Source organism: Cibotium barometz, chromosome 24, assembly GCF_041138505.1.
Source record: "Cibotium barometz isolate CiBa-2024 chromosome 24, ASM4113850v1, whole genome shotgun sequence".
In the NCBI taxonomy this organism is placed as follows: domain Eukaryota; kingdom Viridiplantae; phylum Streptophyta; class Polypodiopsida; order Cyatheales; family Cibotiaceae; genus Cibotium; species Cibotium barometz.
The window spans coordinates 29937496-29962270 of NC_141069.1; the positions used below are offsets into that span (position 1 = coordinate 29937496).

Sequence of the window (24775 nt, forward strand, 5' to 3'; positions counted from 1 at the left end):
CCCAGTTAGTGCTACAACATCTCCTACACCTCCACCGTTAGGAGATGTGACACCTCACAATTATCATGGCTCTCATGAGAGTGGCAGTTGTCGTCTAGGGAGGGTAGTTATGGAGATAGTGGCGGTCGTACCTAACGCCGCACTAGCACTGAGAGTGGAGGTAGAGGAGATAAACGAGATAGAGGATGCCTAGGGAAATGCTTTAGAGGTGGGGATAGTTCTTTAGAGTCACCACCACATCATTGTGATATATCATATTATGATATCATAGATGTGGGTGGCATAGTTGATGACTCTTGTGGGAAGGAGGTGGTAAACTACTTGCGTGTCAAGTAGTTTTTGCACACTATAAAGACTGCTTTATACATTTTAAGCAAAAAAGGGAGAGCCTAGTGGTATGATTGCATTAAAGCTATCCATAGGAAGTATCCTAATCCTGACCAAAGGTTTAAAAGTAGATGGGCGTGACACAAAATCAAAGACATACTTAAGAATAGGAGGTCTCTAGTAAGGAGACATGCAAAGGAGGAGAAAGTCCGAATAGATGCCGGTCAAAATGGACATAGTAAGCCATTTACTGCTCATAAGGGCAAGTGGAAGAAAGCCAAGAAGGAGCTCTTAGAAGGAGTAGTTAACCAACAACAAAGAGAAGTGCGACGAATACAAATGGAGCGATATGGATCATCGCACTTTGGATCTGGAGGTCGTGCATCATGGGAGGCCGAGTCTGTATGTATAGTGCAACTTCATGCCTTTTCTTTGTATGCTCTCTATTTGAGTTGTGTTATAATTGTTATAATGTTTGTCTTTGTAAGATTCCTCCCCAGTCTCTCAAGATGTCCAACATCTTCCCCTGTAATCAAATCCCTCTTTAGAAATATAAAAGATCTTGTTTCTACCAGATAGAGAGAGAAATTATTCTAGAGAGAGAATATTCAGTTTTTAAATATTTTTGGATAGAAAAATATCTCATCTTATTAAAAAAAGTTCCCTTGAAACAGAAGTTCAAAAAGATTTTCAGAAGGTACATTAGGAATTAAGTATAATCTGTTCAAGAGGCATTATCCTGGGGGTAAAGATTTTTTCAAGATTTTAAATTAAGGTTTCTATGGACCAATAAGATTAATCCAAATTTAGGGAGGAGATAAATGAAAAAATAAAAGAAAAATCCCCCAAAAATGAGTAAATACTCACATAAGATGAAGAGTTGACTAAGGACAAGGTTAATAGTTAAAAAGGAGAGATATTTAGGTGAAATGATGCATTTTTGACACCTCTGCATGGGGGAATTTCCTCATGAAGGAGGCTCCTATTTCACATGCTTGAATGAGTTTTAAACTCCCAAATAATGGGATATTTTTATCTCTCCTCTCTCCTGTTTCAACTAGATCCAAAAGTGAGCAAAACTGACCTAAAAATTGTCAAAAATTGACCAAACTGATCTAGAAAATTCTAGAATTAGTTGGTTTGGTTAGAAGCTCACTTTTTCCTATAAATAGAAGCCCTCCCCTTTGTTGAAACTTAATAGTGTTTTGCACTATTACCCTGTCTCTCCCAAGTGCCAAAAACAGTGAATTGTATTCATAATTCATTAGTTTTTGACCTTCCTTCTTCTAGAAGATTGGTGGCCACTCTTGTCTCAAACAAGAGTTGAACCCTCAAACCATCAAGCCAAAGGAAAGCTCTCAAATTCATTAGTAAGTTGGTGATTCTTCTCTTTTCCATTTATTTTATGTTTTTTATGCTTTTTTATGCTTTTTGTCTTCTATCTCTACATTGCAAATGATGTTATGCCTCATTGCAAAAGGCATTCCCCTCTCTTCTCTAGTAAATCCAACCATTCTCTATCCTAGGTAAATGATTAATGATTAAAGTCAAGTTTTTTTATAATGTTTGTCTTAAATAAGTAGAAACATGTTTACTTTAGAATAATTTCAATACTCTTGGTGCACTTTTAATTAATTTTAGAGACTTAAAATTTGAAAAATGGTCAGCCATACAAAGGAGGTTATGGCAAAATTTTTGAAAATTAGTGAAATAAATTTCATCTTTTATTATTCTAAAAGAGTAATCCTTATGGTTTCTATATTCTAAAGTATCATTTTCATGCATAGAAGATGCATTTTGATTATTTGTATAAAGAAATTTAGTTTTATTATAAAAGTGTTACTTTTATCATATTTGATTTTTATGCATAAAAGTATGCATAAAAGATATTTTTTTATTATAAAAGTGTTACTTTTATCATATTTAATTTTTATGCATAAAAGTATGCATAAAAGATTATTTTTTATTATAAAAGTGTTACTTTTATCATATTTGATTTTCATGCATAGAAGTGTGCATAAAAGATTACTTTTTATTATAAAAGTGTTATTTTTATCATATTTGATTTTCATGCCTAGAAGTATGCATAAAAGATTTTTATTTTTATTATAAAAGTGTTACTTTCATCATAAATTATTTTTATGCATAAATGGTTGCATAAAAGATTTTTTTTAATATTAAAAAAGTGAATTTCATCATAAATGGTTTTTATGCATAAATGGATGCATAAAAGATATTTTTATATTAAAAGTGTGATTTTCATCATAAATGGTTTTTATGCATAAATTTGTGCATGAAAGATATTTTTATATTAAAAGTGTGATTTTCATCATAAATGGATGCATAAAAGAATTTTTATATTAAAAGTGTGATTTTCATCATAAATGGTTTTTATGCATAAAGGGATGCATAAAAGATATTTTTTTATATTAAAAGTGTGATTTTCATCATAAATGGTTTTTATGCATAAATGGGTGCATAAAAGATATTTTTTTTATATTAAAAGTGTGATTTTCATCATAAATGGTTTTCATGCATAAATGGGTGCATAAAAGATATTTTTAATATTAAAAGTGTGATTTTCATCATAAATGGTTTTTATGCATAAATGGGTGCATAAAAGATAATTTTTTAATTAAAAGAGTGATTTTCACCATAAATGATTTTTTTTAATGATCAAAGTGTGACTTTCATCAGAATCAGATTTTATGCATAATTAGATGCATATAGAATCTTTATAATTAAATAAGGGTTCTCCTTAATCCTCTATTTAATTTTCACAAAAATTAGAAAAATGAATAAGTAGATAATCTATGAGAAGAAATGCTACCGTTTCATATTCACTAAGATGGTAATGAGAAAATTCAATTAAACTATCGAAGTCGGAGATTGAGATAAATGATTATTTTATTCCTCATAAGAAATTCATGTTTTAGAAATTTGTAAGCAAATATTCGTCGAACGAAATTTAGAAAAAGAGAAATTGAAATAGTACCTTTCGAGAAAGATAGTTTAAGAAGAACCTTCCGAGACCCAAACTCTGATTCTGACTATTGACCAAGACCTAATTCCTTCGTCAATGACGATGTGCTCAGTTCAGCAAAAATGCACTCAAAACACCCACCGAATCTGAAACTAAGTTAAGACTTTTGATTTTGATCTGAGGATCAAGTTGACAGAATTCGAGGAATTCTGTTTGGAATTCAGACCTGGATCTAGAAGTAATGAGATACGGATTTAAGATTATTCACGGTTTTCAAACAAAAATCAAAACTGAAAACTTGCATAGAAACCCTGTTTTCTTAAAGGACTGTCTTACGCCAGAATGCTGGAGGGAGCATTTGGCATATATGTTTATCTAAGGGAAGTTCAGTTGTAACAGCTGGCGGGGAGTGTTCGAGGGACAACTCACGCGGCAAAGCTTGCCAAGGTCTTGACCAGCCTCGGTATGGTTAGAATGGTGCGCTTTCGGTACGATGGACGAGGGCCGATGAAGCGGTCCCTGAGTGAAGTGCCAGGACACCTAAGGAGGATCCTGGAGGGTTCTGACCAGGCGATGCACGGGCTCGCGGTGCCGAGGACACCCATACGTATGTCGAGGAAGATATTGTATGACAGACCAATGTTATTGTAATCTATCACTGGATCTCATTGTTGACTCGCTGGTCTCAACGGAGAGTCCAGAGTGATACTGTTTTGTGAGAAACAAAGACTCAATGGAAGTTTTGAAGTATGACGTATAACTAGTAAATTGTTTGTCAATGGATTGTTTTTATTAAAGTTTTAAAGAGGAGTGTGTGCATATCTGTTTTCTAAAGCTAAAGTTAAGAAAGGCATTTCAATTATGGGTGGGTGAGTACTTGTTTGGTTCCACCGATTCCAGTGGTAGGGTGGTGGCTAACTCATGGGCCGGATGGGCTGGAATCATGGAGTTTTAATAATCAAACTAAAAAATCTTAGGATTACGCTAGGCTTCGAGTAGATAGTTAATTCCCTGATAAATTTCTCAATTGAGTGGATCAACGGCTGTGCCTGATCTTGATTAGGAAGAAAGCGTTGAAATCACTCAGAATGATCAAATTATATCAGTGATAGTTTCCTTCTATCTGATTTATTCAGGTGAAGGATAGTTTAGAATTGATCTCATTAGAAAAATTCGTTAAGAAAAATCAAAAAGGTGGAATCGTCCCCGCTTTCCCGGCATGGAAAATTTTCCCAGTTTCGGTTTTCAGAGTGACCACCAGCGTAGTCTTGTGCCCGGACATTCGTGGGCGAGGCCCCGAGTGAGAAACCCTGCCCCGCGCATGAGGAGGCTGCTTCCGCTGTCAGCTCCCGGGAATCCATTGCGCGGAGGGGGTAGAGGGATCTCACAGTTGGTATCAGAGCCTTGCTAAAAGCTAATAAAGATAAATAAATTCTTATCAAAAATTGATAATAAGAACTTAGAAAAAGCATTTTCATAATGTATTTTCATTTCGTAAGCTTCTTTAATGAAGAATTTTTAATCAAAGAAATTGTTTTTATAGATGGAAGTTCCCTATTTATCTGGTATTCTTGACCTCACCCAGTCTCAAGATATGACTGCGTTCACCTTCGAGCATCTCATTTCTTCCGCTTCAACTCGAACAAACCGAGCAAGGCTTGCATGCCATTTCGAGGATTTATATTTTCCTAACCCAATGGAGAGACTACAGCATAAGTGGTTTGTAGGGCAGTATGTCCACGCCTCTTGCGACCACCGTGCAATGCTGTGGCAGAACCTCTCATTGGCTATGATTCTGTTAAAGATGAAAATGGTGCCTGGCGTCATTCTATATCATTCGACGCCTCGGAATTTCAGACTTTCATGCCAAGTCTACAGACTCCTTAGTTGTTTTATTCCTAAGGAGGAGAAAATAATAGCTCCCTTGTCAATAAGTGAACGTTTGTATCGAGGCATGCCTATGGCCCACAGTACCGTCATCTTATGCAACTCTCGAGGAGATTTTGAATTTTTGGAGCCGAGCTGCTCTATGTACATATTGCAACTTTTATATAAAAGAAGTTATTTATCTCTTGGGAAGTACAAGAAGTTATCCCCCAGATATTGTGGGCCATATCTGATTACAAAGAAAGTAGGTGACTTAGCCTACGAGCTTCTTCTGCCTCCTCATCTCAAAGTTCATATATGTGCCAAGCCCAAATCATGTGCTTGATGATGAAATCCTAACCTCTTCAACCCAAGGGCAGATGGAACTCCAACCTAAAGAAATTCTTGATGTTCGAGAAAATATTCTCAGGAACAGAATTCTCAGAGAATTATTAGTAAAATGGAAGTTCTATCCTTTTGAAGATGCCACCTGGGAGAATGAAGCCGATCTGTGTTGCGGGATTACCTCCAGTTTGCGAGATGAGGACATCTTGTGTTTTTCAAGTGGGAGAGAATGTAAGATTCCTCCCCAGCCTCTCAAGATGTCCAGCGTCTTCCCTTGTAATCAAATCCCTCTTCAGAAATATAAAAGATCTTGTTTCTACCAGTTTTGGCATAGAGAGAGAAATTATTCTAGAGAGAGAATATTCAGTTTTTAAATATTTTTGGATAGAAAAATATCTCATCTTATTAAAATAAGTTCCCCTGAAACAGAAGTTCAAAAAGATTTTCAGAAGGTACATTAGGAATTAAGTATAATCTGTTCAAGAGGCATTATCCTGGGGGTGAAGATTTTTTTGAAATTTTAAATTAAGGTTCCTATGGACCAATAAGATTCATCCAAATGTAGGGAGGAGATAAATGAAGAAATAAAACAATACCTATAGTTATTGGTAAAAGAAGTATGCCAATCTTATATTTATTACTTGAGAAACTAAATACTCACATAAGATGAAAGGACAAGGTTAATAGTTAAAAAAGAGAGATATTTAGGAGAAATGATGCATTTTTGACACCTTTGCATGGGGGAAATTCCCTCATGAAGGAGGCGCCTATTTCACATGCTTAAATGAGTTTTAAAATCCCAAAAAATGGGATATTTTTATCTCTCCTCTCTCTTGTTTCAACTAGATACAAAAAGTGAGCAAAACTGACTTAAAAATGGTCAAAAATTGACCAAACTGATCTGGAAAATTCTAGAATCAGTTGGCTTGGTTAGAAGCTCACTTTTTCCTATAAATAGAAGCCCTCTCCTTTATTGAAACTTAATAGTGTTTTGCACTGCTACCCTGTCTCTCCCAAGTGCCAAAAACAGTGAATTATATTCATAATTTTTTAGTTTTTGACCTTCCTTCTTCTAGAAGATTGGTGGCCACTCTTGTCTCAAACAAGAGTTGAACCCTCAAACCATCAAGCCAAAGGAAAGCTCTCAAATTCATTAGTAAGTTGGTGATTCTTCTCTTTTTCATTTATTTTATGGTTTTTATGGTTTTTTATGCTTTTTGTCTTCTATCTCTACATTGCAAATGATGTTATGCCTCATTGCAAAAGGCATTCCCCTCTCTTCTTTAGTAAATCCAACCATTCTCTATCCTAGGTAAATGATTAATGATTAAAGTCAAGTTTTTTATAATGTTTTTCTTAAATAAGTAGAAACAAGTTTACTTTAGAATAATTTCAATACTCTTGGTGCACTTTTAATTAATTTTAGAGACTTAAAAATTGAAAAATGGTCAGCCATACAAAGGAGGTTATGGCAAAATTTTTGAAAATTAGTGAAATAAATTTCATCTTTTATTATTCTAAAAGAGTAATCCTTATGGTTTCTATATTCTAAAGTATCATTTTCATGCATAAAAGATGCATTTTGATTATTTGTATAAAGAAATTTAGTTTTATTATAAAAGTGTTACTTTTATCATATTTGATTTTTATGCATAAAAGTATGCATAAAAGATATTTTTTTATTATAAAAGTGTTACTTTTATCATATTTGATTTTTATGCATAAAAGTATGCATAAAAAATTATTTTTTATTTATAAAAGTGTTACTTTTATCATATTTGATTTTCATGCATAGAAGTATGCATAAAAGATTAATTTTTATTATAAAAGTGTTACTTTTATCATATTTGATTTTCATGCCTAGAAGTATGCATAAAAGATTTTTATTTTTATTATAAAAGTGTTACTTTCATCATAAATTATTTTTATGCATAAATGGTTGCATAAAAGATTTTTTTAATATTAAAAAAGTGAATTTCATCATAAATGGTTTTTATGCATAAATGGGTGCATAAAAGATATTTTTATATTAAAAGCGTGATTTTCATCATAAATGGTTTTTATGCATAAAAGAATTTTTATATTAAAAGTGTGATTTTCATCATAAATGGTTTTTATGCATAAATGGGTGCATAAAAGATATTTTTTTATATTAAAAGTGTGATTTTCATCATAAATGATTTTTATGCATAAATGGGTGCATAAAAGATATTTTTTAAATATTAAAAGTGTGATTTTCATCATAAATGGTTTTTATGCATAAATGGGTGCATAAAAGATAATTTTTTTATTAAAAGAGTGATTTTCACCATAAATGATTTTTCTTAATGATAAAAGTGTGACTTTCATCAAAATCGGATTTTATGCATAATTAGATGCATATAGAATCTTTATAATTAAATAAGGGTTCTCCTTAATCCTCTATTTAATTTTCACAAAAATTGAAAAAATGAATAAGTAGATAATCTATGAGAAGAAATGCTACCGTTTCATATTCACTAAGATGGTAAATGAGAAAATTCAATTAAACTATCGAAGTCGGAGATTGAGATAAATGATTATTTTATTCCTCATCATAAGAAATTCATGTTTTAGAAATCTGTAAGCAAATATTCGTCGAACGAAATTTAGAAAAAGAGATACTGAAATAGTACCTTTCGAGAAAGATAGTTTAAGAAGAACCTTTCCAGACCCAAACTCTGATTCTGACTATTGACCAAGACCTAATTCCTTCGTCACAGTGACGATGTGCTCAGTTCAGGAAAAATGCACTCAAAACACCCACCGAATCTGAAACTAAGTTAAGACTTTTGATTTTGATCTGAGGATTAAGTTGACAGAATTCGAGGAATTCTGTTTGGAATTCAGACCTGGATCTAGAAGTAATGAGATACGGATTTAAGATTATTCATGGTTTTCAAACAAAAATCAAAACTAAAAACTTGCATAGAAACCCTGTTTTCTTAAAGGACTGTCTTACGCCAGAATGCTGGAGGGAGCATTTGGCATATATGTTTATCTAAGGGAAGTTCAGTTGTAACAGCTGGCGGGGAGTGTTCGAGGGACAGCTCACGCGGCAAAGCCTGCCAAGGTCTTGACCAGCCTCGGTATGGTTAAAATGGTGCGCTTCCAGTACGATGGATGAGGGCCGATGAAGCGGTCCCTGAGTGAAGTGCCAGGACACCTAAGGAGGATCCTGGAGGGTTCTGACCAGGCGATGCATGGGCTTTTGCGGTGCCGAGGACACTCATATGGATGTCGAGGAAGATATTATATGATAGACCAATGTTATTGTAATCTATCACTGGATCTCATTGTTGACTCGCTGGTCTCAACGGAGAGTCCAAAGTGATACTGTTTTGTGAGAAACAAAGACTCAATGGAAATTTTGAAGTATGACATGTGTAACCAGTAAATTGTTTGTCAATGGATTGTTTTTATTAAAGTTTTAAAGAGGAGTGTGTGCGTATCTGTTTTCTAAAGCTAAAGTTAAGAAAGGCATTTCAATTATGGGTGGGTGAGTACTTGTTTGGTTCCACCGATTCCAGTGGTAGGGTGGTGGCTAACCCATGGGCCGGATGGGGTTATAGGCTGGAATCATGGAGTTTTAATAATCAAGCTGAAAAATCTTAGGATTACTCTAGGCTTCGAGTAGATAGTTAATTCCCTAATAAATTTCTCAATTGAGTGGATCAACGCCTGTGCCTGATCTTGATTAGGAAAAAAGCGTTGAAATCACTCAGAATGATCAAATTATATCAGTGATAGTTTCCTTCTATCTGATTTATTCAGATGAAGGATAGTTTAGAATTGATCTCGTTAGAAAAATTCGTTAAGAAAAATCAAAAAAGGTGGAATCGTCCCTGCTTTCCGGGGCATGGGAAATTTTCTCGGTTTCGGTTTTCGGAGTGACCCACCAGCCTAGTCTTGTGCCCGGACATTTGTGGGCGAGGCCCCGAGTGAGAAACCCTACCTCGTGCATGAGGGGGCTGCTTCCGCTGTCAGCTCTACCCCGAGAATCCATTGCGCGGAGGGGGCAGAGGGATCTCACAGTCTTGTGATGTAGCATGACATTGTGGTGGGTAGAGATCCTACCCCAGCAGAGAGACTGGCTACCATTGTCGCCACCACAATAGAGAGAGGAGATACATGGGATTACCTTCACGATGAAGGGATCATCTCGGACGAGCAATACAATTGAGCAAGGAGAACACCAATGTAGGTAATACTTTTTGTTTCTATTTAAAAAACATGTTTCGACCTTTATAAAACTAAATATTTTTATTTATATATATCTTCACTTTGTGTAGGCACAAGGTGGACAAGAAGGAGGACAAGAAGACTCGGAGAGTGATGACTCCTCCGAGTAGTCGCGCGCGCTAGTTTTTCTTCGTGTATAGTTTTGGTTTATGTAACTATGTTTCTTTTTCAAGCCTCATGTGGCTACCATCATGTATGGACAACTTCTTGGATATAAGATGAAATTTTTCATCTTCTTTATGTATCTATGTTTTTATTCAAGCCTTATGTGGCTACGATCATGTATGGATAAATTTTTGGATATAAAATGTAATTTCTTATCTTCTTTAATCAATATTTGAAGTGTGTTCACAAATCTTTTTGTGCATATCTATCTTTAATTTAAGTTTTTATGTTGATATCTTTGTTGATCTTGATTCATCTCTATGTACAAGTAAGCAAAACCTTAAACTAGAGAGCTGCCTGTGCAGAAAATGCACTTGTACATCTACACAGGAAACTCTCTAGAATTTTTTTTAAATTCCAGAGCGTGTCTATAAGCACGTCTATTATGCAGTATAGACACGCGTCTATTATGCAGTATAGACGCGACGCTTATAGATGCGCATATAGACACTCTTATAGCCTCTATCATCATAGACGAATCTATAAGCGCATCTATTATGTAGTATAGATGTGCTTATAGATGTGCATATAGATGCTCTTATAGCCTCTATTATAGATGCGTGTCGGTAGACACGCTTATAAATACACCCGTAATATTTTAAACCACATTGAACATCCAGCCATTTGAAAGTACAACTAAACCATCAAAAATACAACCCATTTTTGAAAATGCTAAAATATCTCAAAAAACACTATTTTTTAAACTAAAAAGAGTATGAGCTCCTAAAAAGCTAAAAAAAAACTGTTAAAAAGTGCAAGTTTTACACTTCAATACTTTGAAAGATGATAGAGCTGCTCATAAAATCACACATTTTTTGAGAAAAAAATACTCAATTTGCAATAAAATAATAATGTCCACAAAATTGGTTACAATGAGAGGTCTTATGCCTCTCGTGTTAAATCTTTGACTTTCTCCAGAAGAATTTTTTTGGTTTGTTCTCGTAGATGACCCGACTTTTTCAAGGTAAAACCATAAACAAGAACTTCCACATCCTCCATGCTTAGGCTATCCACGCGACGTTGACTACGATTTGCTTTCTTTCCCTTTTTATTTACTCGAATCATCTTTGGATAATATTTTCCTGATAATGCATCATCTCCATTGACCTTGTACCAGTGGACCTCAATTGAGCTTACTTTTCCATTTTCCTCAAGGACTTTAAGTACCTTTGCCAACCAAAAAGGACATCCGCTTTCATCATCTGTTGCTAACACTGCAATCATTGCACCTACAGTGAGCTCCTCAATATTTCCTTCCCACATTTCCTTCTCTTGCAGTCGTCGTTGACTAGTCCTTCTAGCACCAACATACGCTTCGCGAGTCTCCCCATGCACCAATGTTTGCAATTCTTCAGGCAACTCTGTTTGTTGATTTGGCATTTGAATATTATCATCACGGTCTTCAAGTTCTTGTACTCTCCAAAGAAAGGGCTCCAGATTTATCAGTGATCTTGAATTGCTTTGAACTTCCTCAATCAAGATTTCTTGCTCATGAAAAAATGTATTCCACCATCCAAGTGAGCAAGCTGGAAAATACACATGTGCTGATTGTATGGTCTCTTTAATTTCTATCAAACATTGCTGATAATTGATGGGTCGCTTTTCTTTTTGAGCTTTTGCTGCTTCAATGCTTGATGCCAAAAGCATTTTTGCTGCCTGAAGAATTTGTCGTTCTGGGACACTGAGTAAAAACTTCAAACCATCCTGAGGATGCCATGCCTCTGAGTTAGAGTACTTCTTACACCACAAACGTGTTTCAGCTTCTTTTTCTTTTATTTTGAATTGATGTTGGAAACTATGGTCATTAAGCTGAGCGAATGCAGGGCTTGCAAAATCTCCACCTGTTGCAAACTCTCTAAAATCATAGGTGCCTTTCAAAACATGAATTTCTGGCGTAGGATCATAAGCTTCTTTAAGAATTATGCACACCTCTGGAAGGTCAAATGCACTTTTCCTAGCAAGTTTGACTGAAAACCTACTAAACATCTGATCAATTTGATCATGAGTGTGACCCACCAACAAAAATCCAAGTTTGACCTTTTTGAAAACTTTCTGCTGCACCAACATACTCAAATAAGCAAGCACTATTTGATTTTTGTTTTCCCTTGCCGTATTATCTAGCTGCACATAAAGTGTGCTAGGTAATTCTCCTTGCCATTCACTTACTATTTTCTGAATTATGGTGATGGTCAAGTTAGGGTCGTTGTGTAAATTTGGAAAGTTTATAAAAACTTTTGACGTCATGATGCCATTAAAGATGAGGGCTCCAACAACGTGTAGTTGTATGAAATTCTCTTCCTTCAAATTCTTTGGAGCACGCATAAAATGGGGTATCAATGTCTTCTTTTGATCCATTCCATCTATGACTAATCCCAAATACATTTCTTTCTGCTCAAGGCACTTCTTTCGATGCTTTGCTAGCTTTTGACGCTCTGTACTTTGTTGTTCTCGATGAGCTTTAAGTGCTTGTAGAATAGGACCTGAAAACTCAAAACAATGTAAAGCTAGTTTAAATTATACCACTTGGAATTCTCATTCATAAATTAAAACGTACAAAAAACACAAATCAAACATACCTTTTTCTTCAAATGTCTTTGCAACATCTCTTTTGGCTTTGAGCTCTGCACAAATTTGACAAATCCCCATTCTAGTTTTCTTGGGAATTTTCACATCAGCAAAATATTGTTTCCAAACTCTAAGAAATGAAGTAAATGAAAGAGATGACATGTTTCTTCCTTTCAACGTTTCCACGTAGAGGTTGTAAACTTCTCCCTTTGTAAAATTATCAGGCAAATGGGTGAATTTTGAATTTGGCATACGCTCACCATTGTAAGTGACAAATCGTTCCATCCAGCTCTTGAGAAAACACAGCTGAGGAGTCTCACGTGTACTAAATGAGTACCGTGAATCTTCTTCCACCCGTTGCAACTGCTTTAAGATCTTTTGCATCCGCTGATTGCTTAAACAAAACACTTGAAAAAAACACTTTCGACACACAATCGTGCCAGAAACTGTATATTTTATCTTCTCTCCAGACCTTAATAAAAAACCATGTAATGCTGTATTTTGTTGAGCACGTTTTAAAGCAAAGAAGTTTTCACGTTCCTGCTTAATTTTTCTGAATCCAAGTGTCCTTAAGCAGTTTTTTTACAACAATACACCCTACATGCCTCTCTCAATGCATTGCGATGCAAAAACTTGTCTTTTCTTCTCAAGGGAGTGGTTGTCTCCACACGAATAGGCTGAACTAATGATGGAGAAACTGGAACATCGGTATCAGAATTTGATAAATTAGCAAATAGTGGGCTTGTAACATCATCATCACTGATAGATTGGCTCAGACTTTTAGGAGTGAGTACGGATACAGGCACTTGAAAAGAGCAAAATGAGCTTGAGAGAGACTTTTGTTGCCCTGCCATGACTAGGAACTTCACACCTCTAAGTTTCTCTAAAAAACAATGGTCTAAGCTACAAAGTGGAGTGTAATCTCAAATCCAAATAACTTACTTTTAATGCTTAGATTCAAAAATAATAATATTAATATAAATATTAAAATTTATTAATTATTATAAAATATGGGACTTAAAAGATGAGAGGAAGTCCTTTTTAGAGACACATTCCAAGGGTCTGCCGCTAAGAGAGCCACAAGAGCATTTTTTTAAATTTGGAGCATTTTTCTTGAGTTTAATTCTGTAAGGTATGCATTTTCTTGATTACTTTGTTATTTGTTACAATTTTGAATTTTTCTTTCATTGTCATTTGGTTCAAAGTTTGCTACGAGGAAATTATGGCTAAGAAGAAAAACAAAAATATTATCTAAGGAGGTAAGTGATTTCAAAAATAGACTTTTTTTAAAAAGGTATTTTTTTGAAAGAATTGTTTGTCTTTTAAATACACAAAAATACCAAAACGAAGATTTCATACGTAAATTAAGAAAAAAAGAGGTTGAAAAAATAATATTTTATAAAATAAAGATTTAATCAATAATTTTTAAAAATTATAATGACTTCATTTTTTAAAAAGCTAATTCTTGTGTTGTATTCTGGAATACAACACAAAAATCGATAAGTTGCCATGTTTCTTGTGTATTAAGTAGTTTGTATTCTAGAATACAAAGCTTGAAGTCACATTTTTAAAAATTTAACACTTATGCACTTTGAGATTGTATTCCAGAATCCATTGCTTGTACAAGTTGTATTTTGGAATACAGCTTCTCTCAACACTTGAGTTGTATTCCAGAATATGAAGCTTTTACAAGCTGTATTCAAAAATATATTTTTTCTCTGTACTTGAGATTGTATTCCAGAATACACAATTTCAACAAGTTGTATTCTAGAATACAACTTCTCTGTACTTGAGACTGTATTCCAGAATACACAGTTTCAACAAGCTGTATTCTAGAATGCAACTTCTTTCTGCACTTGAGTTGTATTCCAGAATACACAGCTTCAGCAAGTTGTATACTGGAATACAACTTCTCTCTACACTTGAGTTGTATTCTAGAATACAGAGCTTCAATAAGCTGTTTTCTGGAATACAACTTTTTTTTACACTTGAGTTGTATTCCAGAATACACATCTTCATCAAGTTGTATTCTGGAATACAACTTCTCTCTTCACTTGAGTTGTATTCCAGAATACACGGCTTCGGCAAGCTGTGTTCTACTGTAAACCAAACTCAATGTAAACCATTAGAATAGACCTTCATGCAAAAAAGATTTGCTTTTTATCTAATTTTAGAAGACATGCAAAGAAAGCAAAAGCTCTCGAGTTCGCGTCGCGCGCGCGACTAAAAAACAGCAAACTGTAGTTTTCACATAAAAAACAGAGGAGGAGCAGCCCGGGAGTATTTCAACCAGGTGTCCTGGGGTTTTACCCCCCTTTTGAAGCCAACGGAACGGTCAGAATCTCCATCAGAGCAACGTAGCAGAAGATAGATTTTGGGATAAAGCAAAAGCTCTTGAGTTCGCATCGCGCGCGCGCGGCAAAAAAACAGCAAACTGTAGTTTTAATATAAAAAACGGAGGAGGAGCGACCTGCAAGTATTTCAACCAGGTGTCCTGGAGTTTTACCCCCCTTTTGAAGCCAACGGAGTGGTCAGAATCTTCATCAGAGCAACGTAGCAGAAGATAGATTTTGGGGGTAAATTTTTCTCAAATTGTGTTCAAGAAAGAGGTTCTGTAAGTACTTTGATGATACAAAGGATCCTAATTGTTTTGGGTTTGATCTATTCATCTCTTAGTGCTTTCTCCTCTCTTTTATATCTGTGTATTGTGGTTAGAAGCTTCTTGTGAGTTGTATTCTGGAATACACAGCTCTAGAAAGTCATTTATTGAAATTCAATTACAAAACACATCTTTGGAGGAAACAACCTGTTGTATTCTAGAATACATCTCTCTCTCCCTCTATTTCTCTAGTGTGCTGAGGAGCTCTCTCTCTTACATTCCTATCTCATGTTTGCTTACACATCTAGGTCCGTTCTTGCATGGAGGTTAACACACACTCTCTCTCTCTCTCTCTTTCTCTCTATGTCTATTTGTTCTCTTTCACTTTTTGTCTTTCTCGTTTGTTTGCCCTACATACACATTTACTAATCTTAAATGTTGTTTCATTTAACAAATCATATTTTTGAAAAATATGATTTTATCTCTATTTTTTTATCTTAGCAATGAGATAATGATTTTTTATTGTCTTGTTTAGGTTTAAGATGGCCTCACCAATACGTGATGCTCGAACTTCTAAGAAGCAAAAGAAAAGTAATCAAGCAACTGCATCTGTCCCTGTGGGTGGCTCAGGACGTTCAGGAGTCTTGACACCTTCTCGATCTCAACCTGCTCCAGTTAGTCCTCACTTTCAAGCACCTCGAGTAACTGTGACTCTTCCAAACCCTGATAGACGTCCAAGTGAGCCAAGAAGACAACTTTTAGCAGCTCACCAGTTTCCAGAGTTACAAGATCAACCACCATCAAGCAGAATGGTTTTAGCTACTCATGGACTTCCTCCATCATCTCAAGGAACCACACCTTTAACTCAACATCAGCAGAAAAAGTCCTCAAGCATGGAAGCTACAACTCTTTGGAGTAGTGCAAGAGGTAAAGCACGAGAAGGATTTGCTTGGACAATTCAATTTGGCATGGTAGGTAAGCACAAGACAATCGTTGAGCCAAACACACCTTTCCTTTCTATTGCGGAAGAAAAAGGAGACTCTGAAAATACAAAGTATTTAACTTATGGTCGCATTGTTGAAGTCAAAGAAAGTATATCTCGTGGGATCATTCATCATCTGGTAGACAACAACAAAGGAAAGTTTCTTGCAGTTAGAGTTTTCTCTGCTAATTTTCGGCTTGAAGAGATGAATCCTGTTTTTACCCAGCAAGAGTTTAGAGATGCAATGATTACTCGCAAACGGGTATGGATATCTTTCTCTCGACCTTTTTTTCATTAGTGTTAAAAAAATTTCTTATCTTTGTGTATTCTAGAATATGTAGAGAACTGTTATTCTTTTTTAAGTTTGTTTGAGTCATGTCTTTCAAACTTATATATTGAAATACGTAGAGGTCAAGTCAACTCTAGTTTGCATGTATTCTAATAAACATGAAGTTTGTCTAGTCTAGTTTGTATGTATTCTAGTATACACGTAGTTCAAAAAACTTCTTATCTTTGTGTATTCTAGAATACATTGAGAACTATTCTTTGTTTTTTAGTCTATTTAATTCTTGTCTTTCTAGCTCATATCTTGAAACACTTAGAGGAATAGTCAAGTCTAGTTTGTATGTATTCTAGTATACAAGAAGTTTGTCTGCTCTAGCATATGCTAGAATGCATTCTAGTATACAAGAAGTTTGTTTTGTTTAGTTTGAATGAATTTTAGCAAGAAGGAAGTTTGGCTTACTTTTTATGTCTGGTTTAATGAGTTTACCATGTATTCTAGTATACAAAGAAATGGTTAAAGTGTTCTTACTTTTACATAAGTTACTCTTTGGTTCTTACTTTTAAGTTCACTCTATCAAGTCTTAAAATCCTCTTCTACTTAGAATGACTTTTTCTTTTTCTTTTTTTGTAGTCTTTTTCTGAAGCATTTCAAGAGCATCATGATAATTTGTACAATTCCAACCACTCCACTGATGATTCTGATTATGAAGAGAATGAAGGTACAGACATAGATGACTCAGAAGAAGATGTTGAAGTTCTTGAAGAGACTTCTGGGTCAAAGTCTCAAGATGTGAGTGATACTTTGCTTTCTGGACCTGGAGCTCCAAAGTCTGATCCTTCAGAATCTTCTGGTCTTAATACCATAAGAAATAAAGCCAAAAAGTTTCATATGGTTGATGAGAGACCCTTAATTTTACTAGTGTCTAATATAGAACGTCCTCCATTAGATCCTGTTTCAAATAAGAGACCACTAGAAGTTCGAACCATTGTCCCTGGACATGTGAGTAATCTTAAAGTAATGATGAAGGAGAAACCAACAACAAATGTTTTACCCCTTCTTGTTCTTGTGGATAAGTCTTCTTGTGTTAAGAAAGAGAGTTTTGAGAGATCAAAAATCAATCAATACAAATACTTTGTCTTGGGGGGAACTCACTCTCTCATTGCTAAAAAAGAGTTATGTGCTGAGTATCCTCATGTAGAGAGCTATAAGACAGTCCTAGCATGGGTCTATGCTGGGTTAGGTGATGATGATGCAAAGCTACTTGCCCTTGATCACAACATTGATTCCGAGATGCGACTATCCATGTCTTTCTTACAAAAGATAAGATTTTTTCACAACGAGTGGATCAATCATATTCAGCAAGGTCATAAAGTTGATGAAGCTTTCAAAATCAAGCTTTGTGAGCAAGTTGGTCTTGTCACAAAGAAGTCAAGCAAAGCTGGACGCTCTGGAAAAACAAATGTTCGAGGTCATGACAATTTCTTTCAGTTAGCCTTTCGTGATGGAGAGATATGGGATCTACAAGAAGACATTTTCAAGCTTTGGGAGGAAGGTAAAATCAAAGGGCAAAAAGTAAAGCTCCCACCTGGAAGTCAAAAGGGCAAAGGAACAGGGAATGAGGACACTTTGAAGCCAATTCCTGAAGAAATGCGTATCACGAATTGGCGAGCAATGCAAGGAATACGCGAGAAAAATATTATCATACCCATCTTGGCACGAGTGAAAGGAGGTTCTTTGACACTCGATGAAATGGCAAAGGAATTAGAACAGTACGTTGCTAATTCTTCTTTTTAAATCTACTTATTTTATTTCATGTAAAGTTGTTTTTTTATTTTGTGTTTTTTTGAAACAGGCAAAAGACTTTCTTGTACATGCAAAGAATCATGATTGAAAAACTTAATTGCAAGGATTGGAACGAGGTTCAAATGTTTCATCCCATCACTAGTCAGCCAAGCTCCTTAGAGCGTTTCATTTATCTTTTCAAAAATGCAGTAAGTAAACTACATATTTGAATAGATTTTTTTTTATTTAAGTGTTTTTGAAGGTTTTGTAAAAATTTAGATCAAATATTTTAAAAAATTGATTTTGATTTTTGTATGTGTATTCTAGAATATATTTAATGTTTACTTATTTTCATTTTAACAAGTCTCGAGCACCTCGTGCTCCCATAAAGAGCATTCCTCAAGAGTTTGAGCAACATTTGAGTCGCGCAAGGGCAGAGCGGAAGAGATTAGAAGAGGCACAAACTTTGGAGACCATTCAAGAGGCAAATATTTTCATTTCTGATGATGTGTCTGCAGAACCAGTTCAATATTTTGTTCATGAAGGCAAAGTAGAGAACATGGAATCGTTTGTGACTGCACAACATTTTACTTTAGCCATTGCTGATGCTCCGTATGGATTTAAGGCACCACACTCAATACACGATGAAGTAAAGTATGGTGTAAGTGCATATAAAAGAGTCATCGACGCTTTCAAAAAGGTCACAACGGCTGAATCATGGGCACTGGTAATTTTTCATGCTCATGATCAAATCTCTGCTGCAGAGAAAGCATTCATTGACAATCAAATGGTCCATCAGCTATGCATATGGTATGTTAAATTTCAAGCATTCTTTTGCAAGTTACAAAAGCTTAAGTTAAAGCCTAACTTTTTCTTTTGTAGGACAAAGCCTAACATCAAAGGCTAACTTTTTCTTTTGTAGGACAAAGCCTAACATCAAAGGCTATAAGCTTGACAGACTTTCTTTTGCTGCCGAGTTTGCTACCATTGGTTTCTGGTCTCCTGCGGGTCCGAACAGTAAAGGAAATTTTAATTTTGCTTCGAAACCTAACCGAACAAATATTTTTGATAGACCAGGCGTGTGTCGAAAGCTCAGGGATCTTTCTGGTGATTCAAATGAGATCATGAATCCTTATCAAAAACCACAACTTTTGATGATGGATTTAATTGAGCTTCTATCTTTAAAAGGAGAGTGGATCATGGATCTTTTTGCGGGGACAGGTAATCATGCAACCTTAACTTATTACATATTTTATATTGCTCATTTAAGTGAGCTTTACCATGTTGATTCTTTTTTTCTTAGGAACAACCACTATTAGTGCTCTTAAAAAAGGAAGGAATGTTGTTGCTATTGAGCTAGATCCAGTTCAAGTTCGTTTTATTCAACAACGAGTCACTGCAATGAAAGAATTGCCGGATGAGTTTCAAGAGGTTGGAATGAAAAACATGGCAGCAAACCCAAGAGTGGTGGATGCATCTGGAGAACCTCAGCCTCCCTTTGGACCTGATGATGAAATGCAATTTGCAGATCTTGAGCCTTATGAAGATCCACATACTGTGGATATTGATATTCCTCTTACGGAGTCAACACCACTCATTGTAGGACGCGAGCAAACTGATGAAGAAGTTAGTCATGAAGAGGAGGAATTTCCTATGCTAGAATAGATTTAGACACTTGTAGTTTCAAACAATTTTTGGTATTTAAATCCTCATTGGGGGTCTTCAAGGATTTCTAGGTTTTGAGAGTGTTTTGAACAACATTTGTTTGTATTCAAAACTAGCATTACAAATCTTTTTGAGGAGCTTGCGTTTTGAGATTGGTTCAAAAAATTAGTCAAATGTTGTCTCTATTGAAGCATTTATAGGAATTGTCTCATAATAAGACTTGTTTTTTTAATCAATGAAGATTAATTTAATCATGACATTGAAGTTGTGCGATAAAAGTAGTTATATTTTGCTTTCTAGTAACGATAGCAATAATTTTGTATTCAAAGTGAAGCTCTTTGTTGTGAGTCTCTATTGCAACTTTTGTGTCATGTTTTTTTGTTTGAAATATTCTAAGATTTTGTAGGGATAGGCTTGTACTTAGACATCAAATAGTGAAAAATTTGGCAAATTTTTAATTTAGCGAATGAATCACTTGCAAGTATGTTTTAAGTTAAGCAAAAAAGTCTCTTTTTAAAGTTCTACTTTATTGGGCACGTCAAAGATTCTTTTGGTGCTAGATTTGGATTGTTTTTAAAGGATTTTTTTGGTCTCTCAAAACTACAACTCACGATCGGTTGTATTTTCAAATGGCTAGGTGTTATTGTCAAAATGCATCTATAAACGTGCCTATGGTCACTTTTGTAGTGTGTGCATGTGGTGTTTTTTCTCTTCTTGGAGTTGAGATTAGATCAAAGAAAGTCTTTAATCCCGTGTGAGCTTAGGAAGTGGAGAATTAGTGAAGCCATGATCATGAAAATCATCACTTGAATATGAAATCATTTTGAATTGGGAAAATTGGCTACCTTGTTTGCAAAATGCAAATCACGATTGGATTAAGAAAAGAGATGCCAAGGGTTGGATGTGGGAAGAGGATCACCTTGCTTTGAATAGATCAAGGATGAGAGGTAATGCTTCCATGACCAATCTGCTTCAATTTGTTGCTTTTGTACCACAAAATAAAGATTTGAAGGCGTTGTTGAAGCAAGAGGGTTGATTTGACATGGAAATTGATGATGGAGAGACCTTCACAAGCACATTGCTTATGAAGCTTGAAAATCACTTTGTACATGAATTAACAATGAAATTTTTTATTGTTGTAGTAGCTGAAAATGACGGAGTTGATGAGGTGAAGAGGGGGGAATTTAAAGAGGTGAATTTGGAGGTGATGTGGATTTTAGAAGCAGAATAGTATAATTTGGGGAGAAATTTTGGGGGGAGGTGGGTTCATGAAAAATTGGGAGGGTGAATGAGGAGAGGGGAGAAGGAAAGGACAAATCCCATAAGGCAAAACATGGGGAGTGGGAAGAGGGGTATATATAGTATGTTGGTTTCATCTACATGTATCCAAGAGGTGAAAGAGAAGAGAGAGAGGGAGCTTGTGGGCTTTACTCACTTACTCCTACTAAATGACCTCGATCCTCGATAGGGCCTTGGGCCTTCGAGTCTGTGGGCTTGCACTATGACATACTTGGTCACCATTGGGTGTACCCAATTTTGTAGGCTAGACTGTCCTCCAGCACATTCATGCAGCATGCCTCTAGGATGATTCTTTGCGCAGCAACAAGTGGCATGCTTTCCAAGGAATAGTTTTTTTTTTTGCTCAATGGTGACATGATTACCAAGGACTAGTCGCTACAACACTTTTGGATGTGGGCCTTGCTCTAGTACCATTATTGCAATAGGGTTGTGGTCCTCATATGCACAAATTCAATAAAATAATGGATAAAGCTCATTCTACCTCTCTCAAAACACCATAGCATATTGAGAGAGGTAGAATGAGCTTTGTCCATTATTGCAATAGGGTTGTGGTCCTCATATGCACAAATTCAATAAAATAATGGACAAAGCTCATTCTACCTCTCTCAAAACACCATAGCATATTGAGAAATAAACTTGCATGAACATGAAAGAAGAGAAGATGCACGACACACACATTGGGTACAATCTCCCCCCACTTTCTTGATGGCTCATGCTTTCAAGCAAGTGTATTTAGATATATTATTTTGTGAACCAAAAAATGACTTTTACACTCCATTTTGGGCCTTTCCCCTAAACTTTAGCAAAGTGTCATGCATGAAGTAATGTGAACCATCTTTGGGCCTTAACTTTAGCAAAGTGGCATGCATGAACTAATATGGGCCATCTACTAAGGGTAAACAAACCATTTGAAAAAATATGTCGCATAACAAATGTGCATAATAAATATGTGCACAACCATTTTATGACCAAGATAGTGATGGCCACAAATCCACTCCATAAAATGTCACATAAGCATAATGTTGCCAAAAATATAATATCGCCAACCATGAACATAGAGATACTAAAATGTGCATCCAATATGCATGACAAAAATGTGTAACCCCATCATCATGGTACCGGCACTAGCCCTGCCACACTCATATGCTATTAAAAACACATGCACAAGATTATATCTAGTGACTATCTACCGAACATATCTACCTAACATGGCACGACCAGTACCTACCAATAAGTCACTAACCATGTGGCAAATAATAAAAAATAAATATCTATGAAAAGTACACCACAAAAATATTTCAATAATTTCCATAATCCATAACATGGTCTCACCACAGAATTATTTTAATAATTTCCATAATCCATAACATGGTCTGGGCATGGAGGGTGAAGCTTAAAGTGGGTTTGGGTCTATGGATTAGAAATCCATTCCACCGGGGCAGGTGTGCCATATGTTGGTTTGGAAGAACCCGAGTCCAGGCCGAATGTGAGTCTACGAATGTGAGTCTAAACACTTCGAGAATATTAACTACCTTGGGAGGAGAATCCATAAGGCGTTGATGTTTATTGACATCTCCAGTAATGTAGCTATCATACCCACTATATAGAGAAAGGCATTGTTGTAATCAAGGATGATTAATTCACATAATTTTCATGGAAAACGAATGTCTTTTCTTCACATAATTTTCATGGAAAACGAATGTCTTTTCTTCACAATGTTGTGTAATGTTTCAATCTATGTGCTACCATCCTTGTTTATTTCTAAGAATATGTCTTTGTTTGTTTTTTGTTAATTCCTAAATATCCATAATGTTGTTGGTAAAATCATGTGACAACACTTGGAATTGATAGTTAAGCTCCATAGGAGTCTAGTGGTAGAAGCTTATGAAGTTCCAGTAGAAGTCAAAGCAAAACTTCATGGTGGTTTGATGCAAGGCTTTGTGGGATGCCTCAAACATATCTTCAAATGTGAGAATGCACCAGCCTTGCATCCACTAAACTCACTTATAGTTCTTGAGAATTTGGCAAATGTTCAACCCTTGATGTCAAAGGCCATGGCCAATATTCTCAATCATCAATTGCATGATGCTAGTCAAGAAATTCTGCTAAAAGGACAAAGATGAATCAAAAACAGTGAATGGTGAGGACCATATCAGGGGTCTAGCACTACATTGTAATCTTGGATGAACTTACACATTTTTTAAATCATCCATTCTTCATAGAGGATTAGGGGTGGTCAAGGTAGACGTGAAGGTATGCATGGGAAATTGAACTGTAGCTTTGGGTTCTTCTCCAGCTCTTTCCAGTATTCGATTAGGAAATAAAGAGGGTTGATCCTAAGATACCTTGGAGCATAGTTGTACTCTTTCCAACACTTGTTGGTATTGAGAAGATACAAGTTTCTCCCCTATGAGGTCATGGTAGACGTGAAGGTATGCATGGGAAATTGAACTGTAGCTTTGGGTTCTTCTCCAGCTCTTTCCAGTATTTGATTAGGAAATAAAGAGGGTTGATCCTAAGATACCTTGGAGCATAGTTGTACTCTTTCCAACACTTGTTGGTATTGAGAAGATACAAGTTTCTCCCCTATGAGGTCATGCATGATTGGAGTTTCCCGGGCCTATAGTCATTTGTAGCCCCCATACTGTCCCTCTCTTATGATAGATTTGGACCATTGATTGAAGTTCTATTCTAGATAAGTCTTGATAAGGCATATATTGGTTGTGTGGCAATCATTGATCCTATTGGTGTTAGGGATAAAGTATGTGCATTATCACTAGTCCAAGATTTTGATGAGGGTGGCATCAAGATCAATCTCATTGAGAGGATCAAGCTAGTTGAATGGGTAGCCATGGGGGTGCATCTACTATTGTTACTCCTGATAGGGGTTTCATGGATCTCCCCTTTTTCCTAGACATATGATGGTAGAGAGGCATGATTGACTTATGGCATTAAGGCCACCTAGTGAGTCCATTAAGGACGTCCCTCTACCCACCGTGCTGCCTAAGGGAGCGTGATGGTGGGGGAAGCTTGGGAGATGAGAGGGGGATAGAGGTGCTAGGAAAGTAGATGGGGAGATCAAGGGAGAAGTGGCAGTAGGTAGGTTGGTATAGCAGAAAGGATGTCAAGGCATGTTCTTCCTCTTTATTGTTGGCAAAAGTTCTTGAAGCATGTGTAGGTAAAGAGTGGCTTTCTAATTTTGAATGGATTTGGGAAGATTTTTTGGGACCACCAATTATTACTAATCTTGATGGGATCCTTCTTCAAACATGTATTTGTAATGCAAACATCATTATAATGGAAACTCTGTTATTTCCCTACATGACTACATTTTTCACTCCATCTATACATTCCTCTTAATTTTGTTACATCTTAATAGATTTCCTCATTTTTTAATTTTTTTATGCAAGGTATGTTATGTGTTTGATGGTTATGGTTCAGATATTGGGCCATGCCTTTTCGTTTTGGTTGAATATTGACTTGCACATGAGAAGCACTTGAGATTAAGAATACAAGTCAGATTGAGGGCATGCAAGGGCCAATAGTTTCATAGGCCGATTCACGAAGTGTGGAGACTAAAGAGGGAAATAGCCTTAAGCATGATTAATTGCATGCATCCATCCAAAGAAACTATTCTCCTTGAGATCTTAT

The 24775-nt window shown here is 35.7% G+C and overlaps 2 protein-coding genes across 2 annotated transcripts in view; one reads left to right on the plus strand and one right to left on the minus strand.

Annotated features, from left to right (window-relative positions):
* LOC147625157 (uncharacterized) overlaps positions 1–12796 on the minus strand; it is a 53659-nt gene extending 40863 nt beyond the window's left edge. Inside the window, exons 1-2 of the mRNA XM_086817949.1 lie at positions 12523–12796; positions 11282–12426 (exon numbers count right to left, since the gene is read on the minus strand). Coding sequence (XP_086674075.1) covers positions 11282–12426; positions 12523–12796 — 1419 coding nt within the window. The remainder of the gene's footprint in view (positions 1–11281; positions 12427–12522) is intronic.
* Positions 12797–16341: 3545 nt separating this feature from the next.
* On the plus strand, positions 16342–20253 carry LOC147625158 (uncharacterized). Its single transcript, XM_086818947.1, has 2 exons — positions 16342–18147; positions 18231–20253. Exons 1-2 carry the CDS (start codon positions 17267–17269, stop codon positions 18388–18390), a joined length of 1041 nt encoding a protein of 346 aa, XP_086675073.1. The 5' UTR covers positions 16342–17266; the 3' UTR covers positions 18391–20253.
* Positions 20254–24775: the final 4522 nt, after the last annotated feature.

What these genes read in the sequence shown, in the direction of transcription:
- LOC147625158 (XM_086818947.1), top strand. Translation starts at nt 17,267, where the DNA reads ATGGTTGATGAGAGACCCTTAATTTTACTAGTGTCTAATATAGAACGT. An exon ending in ATGGCAAAGGAATTAGAACA is followed by an intron (nt 18,148 to 18,230) that starts GTACGTTGCTAA and finishes TTTTTGAAACAG; the next exon opens with GCAAAAGACTTTCTTGTACA.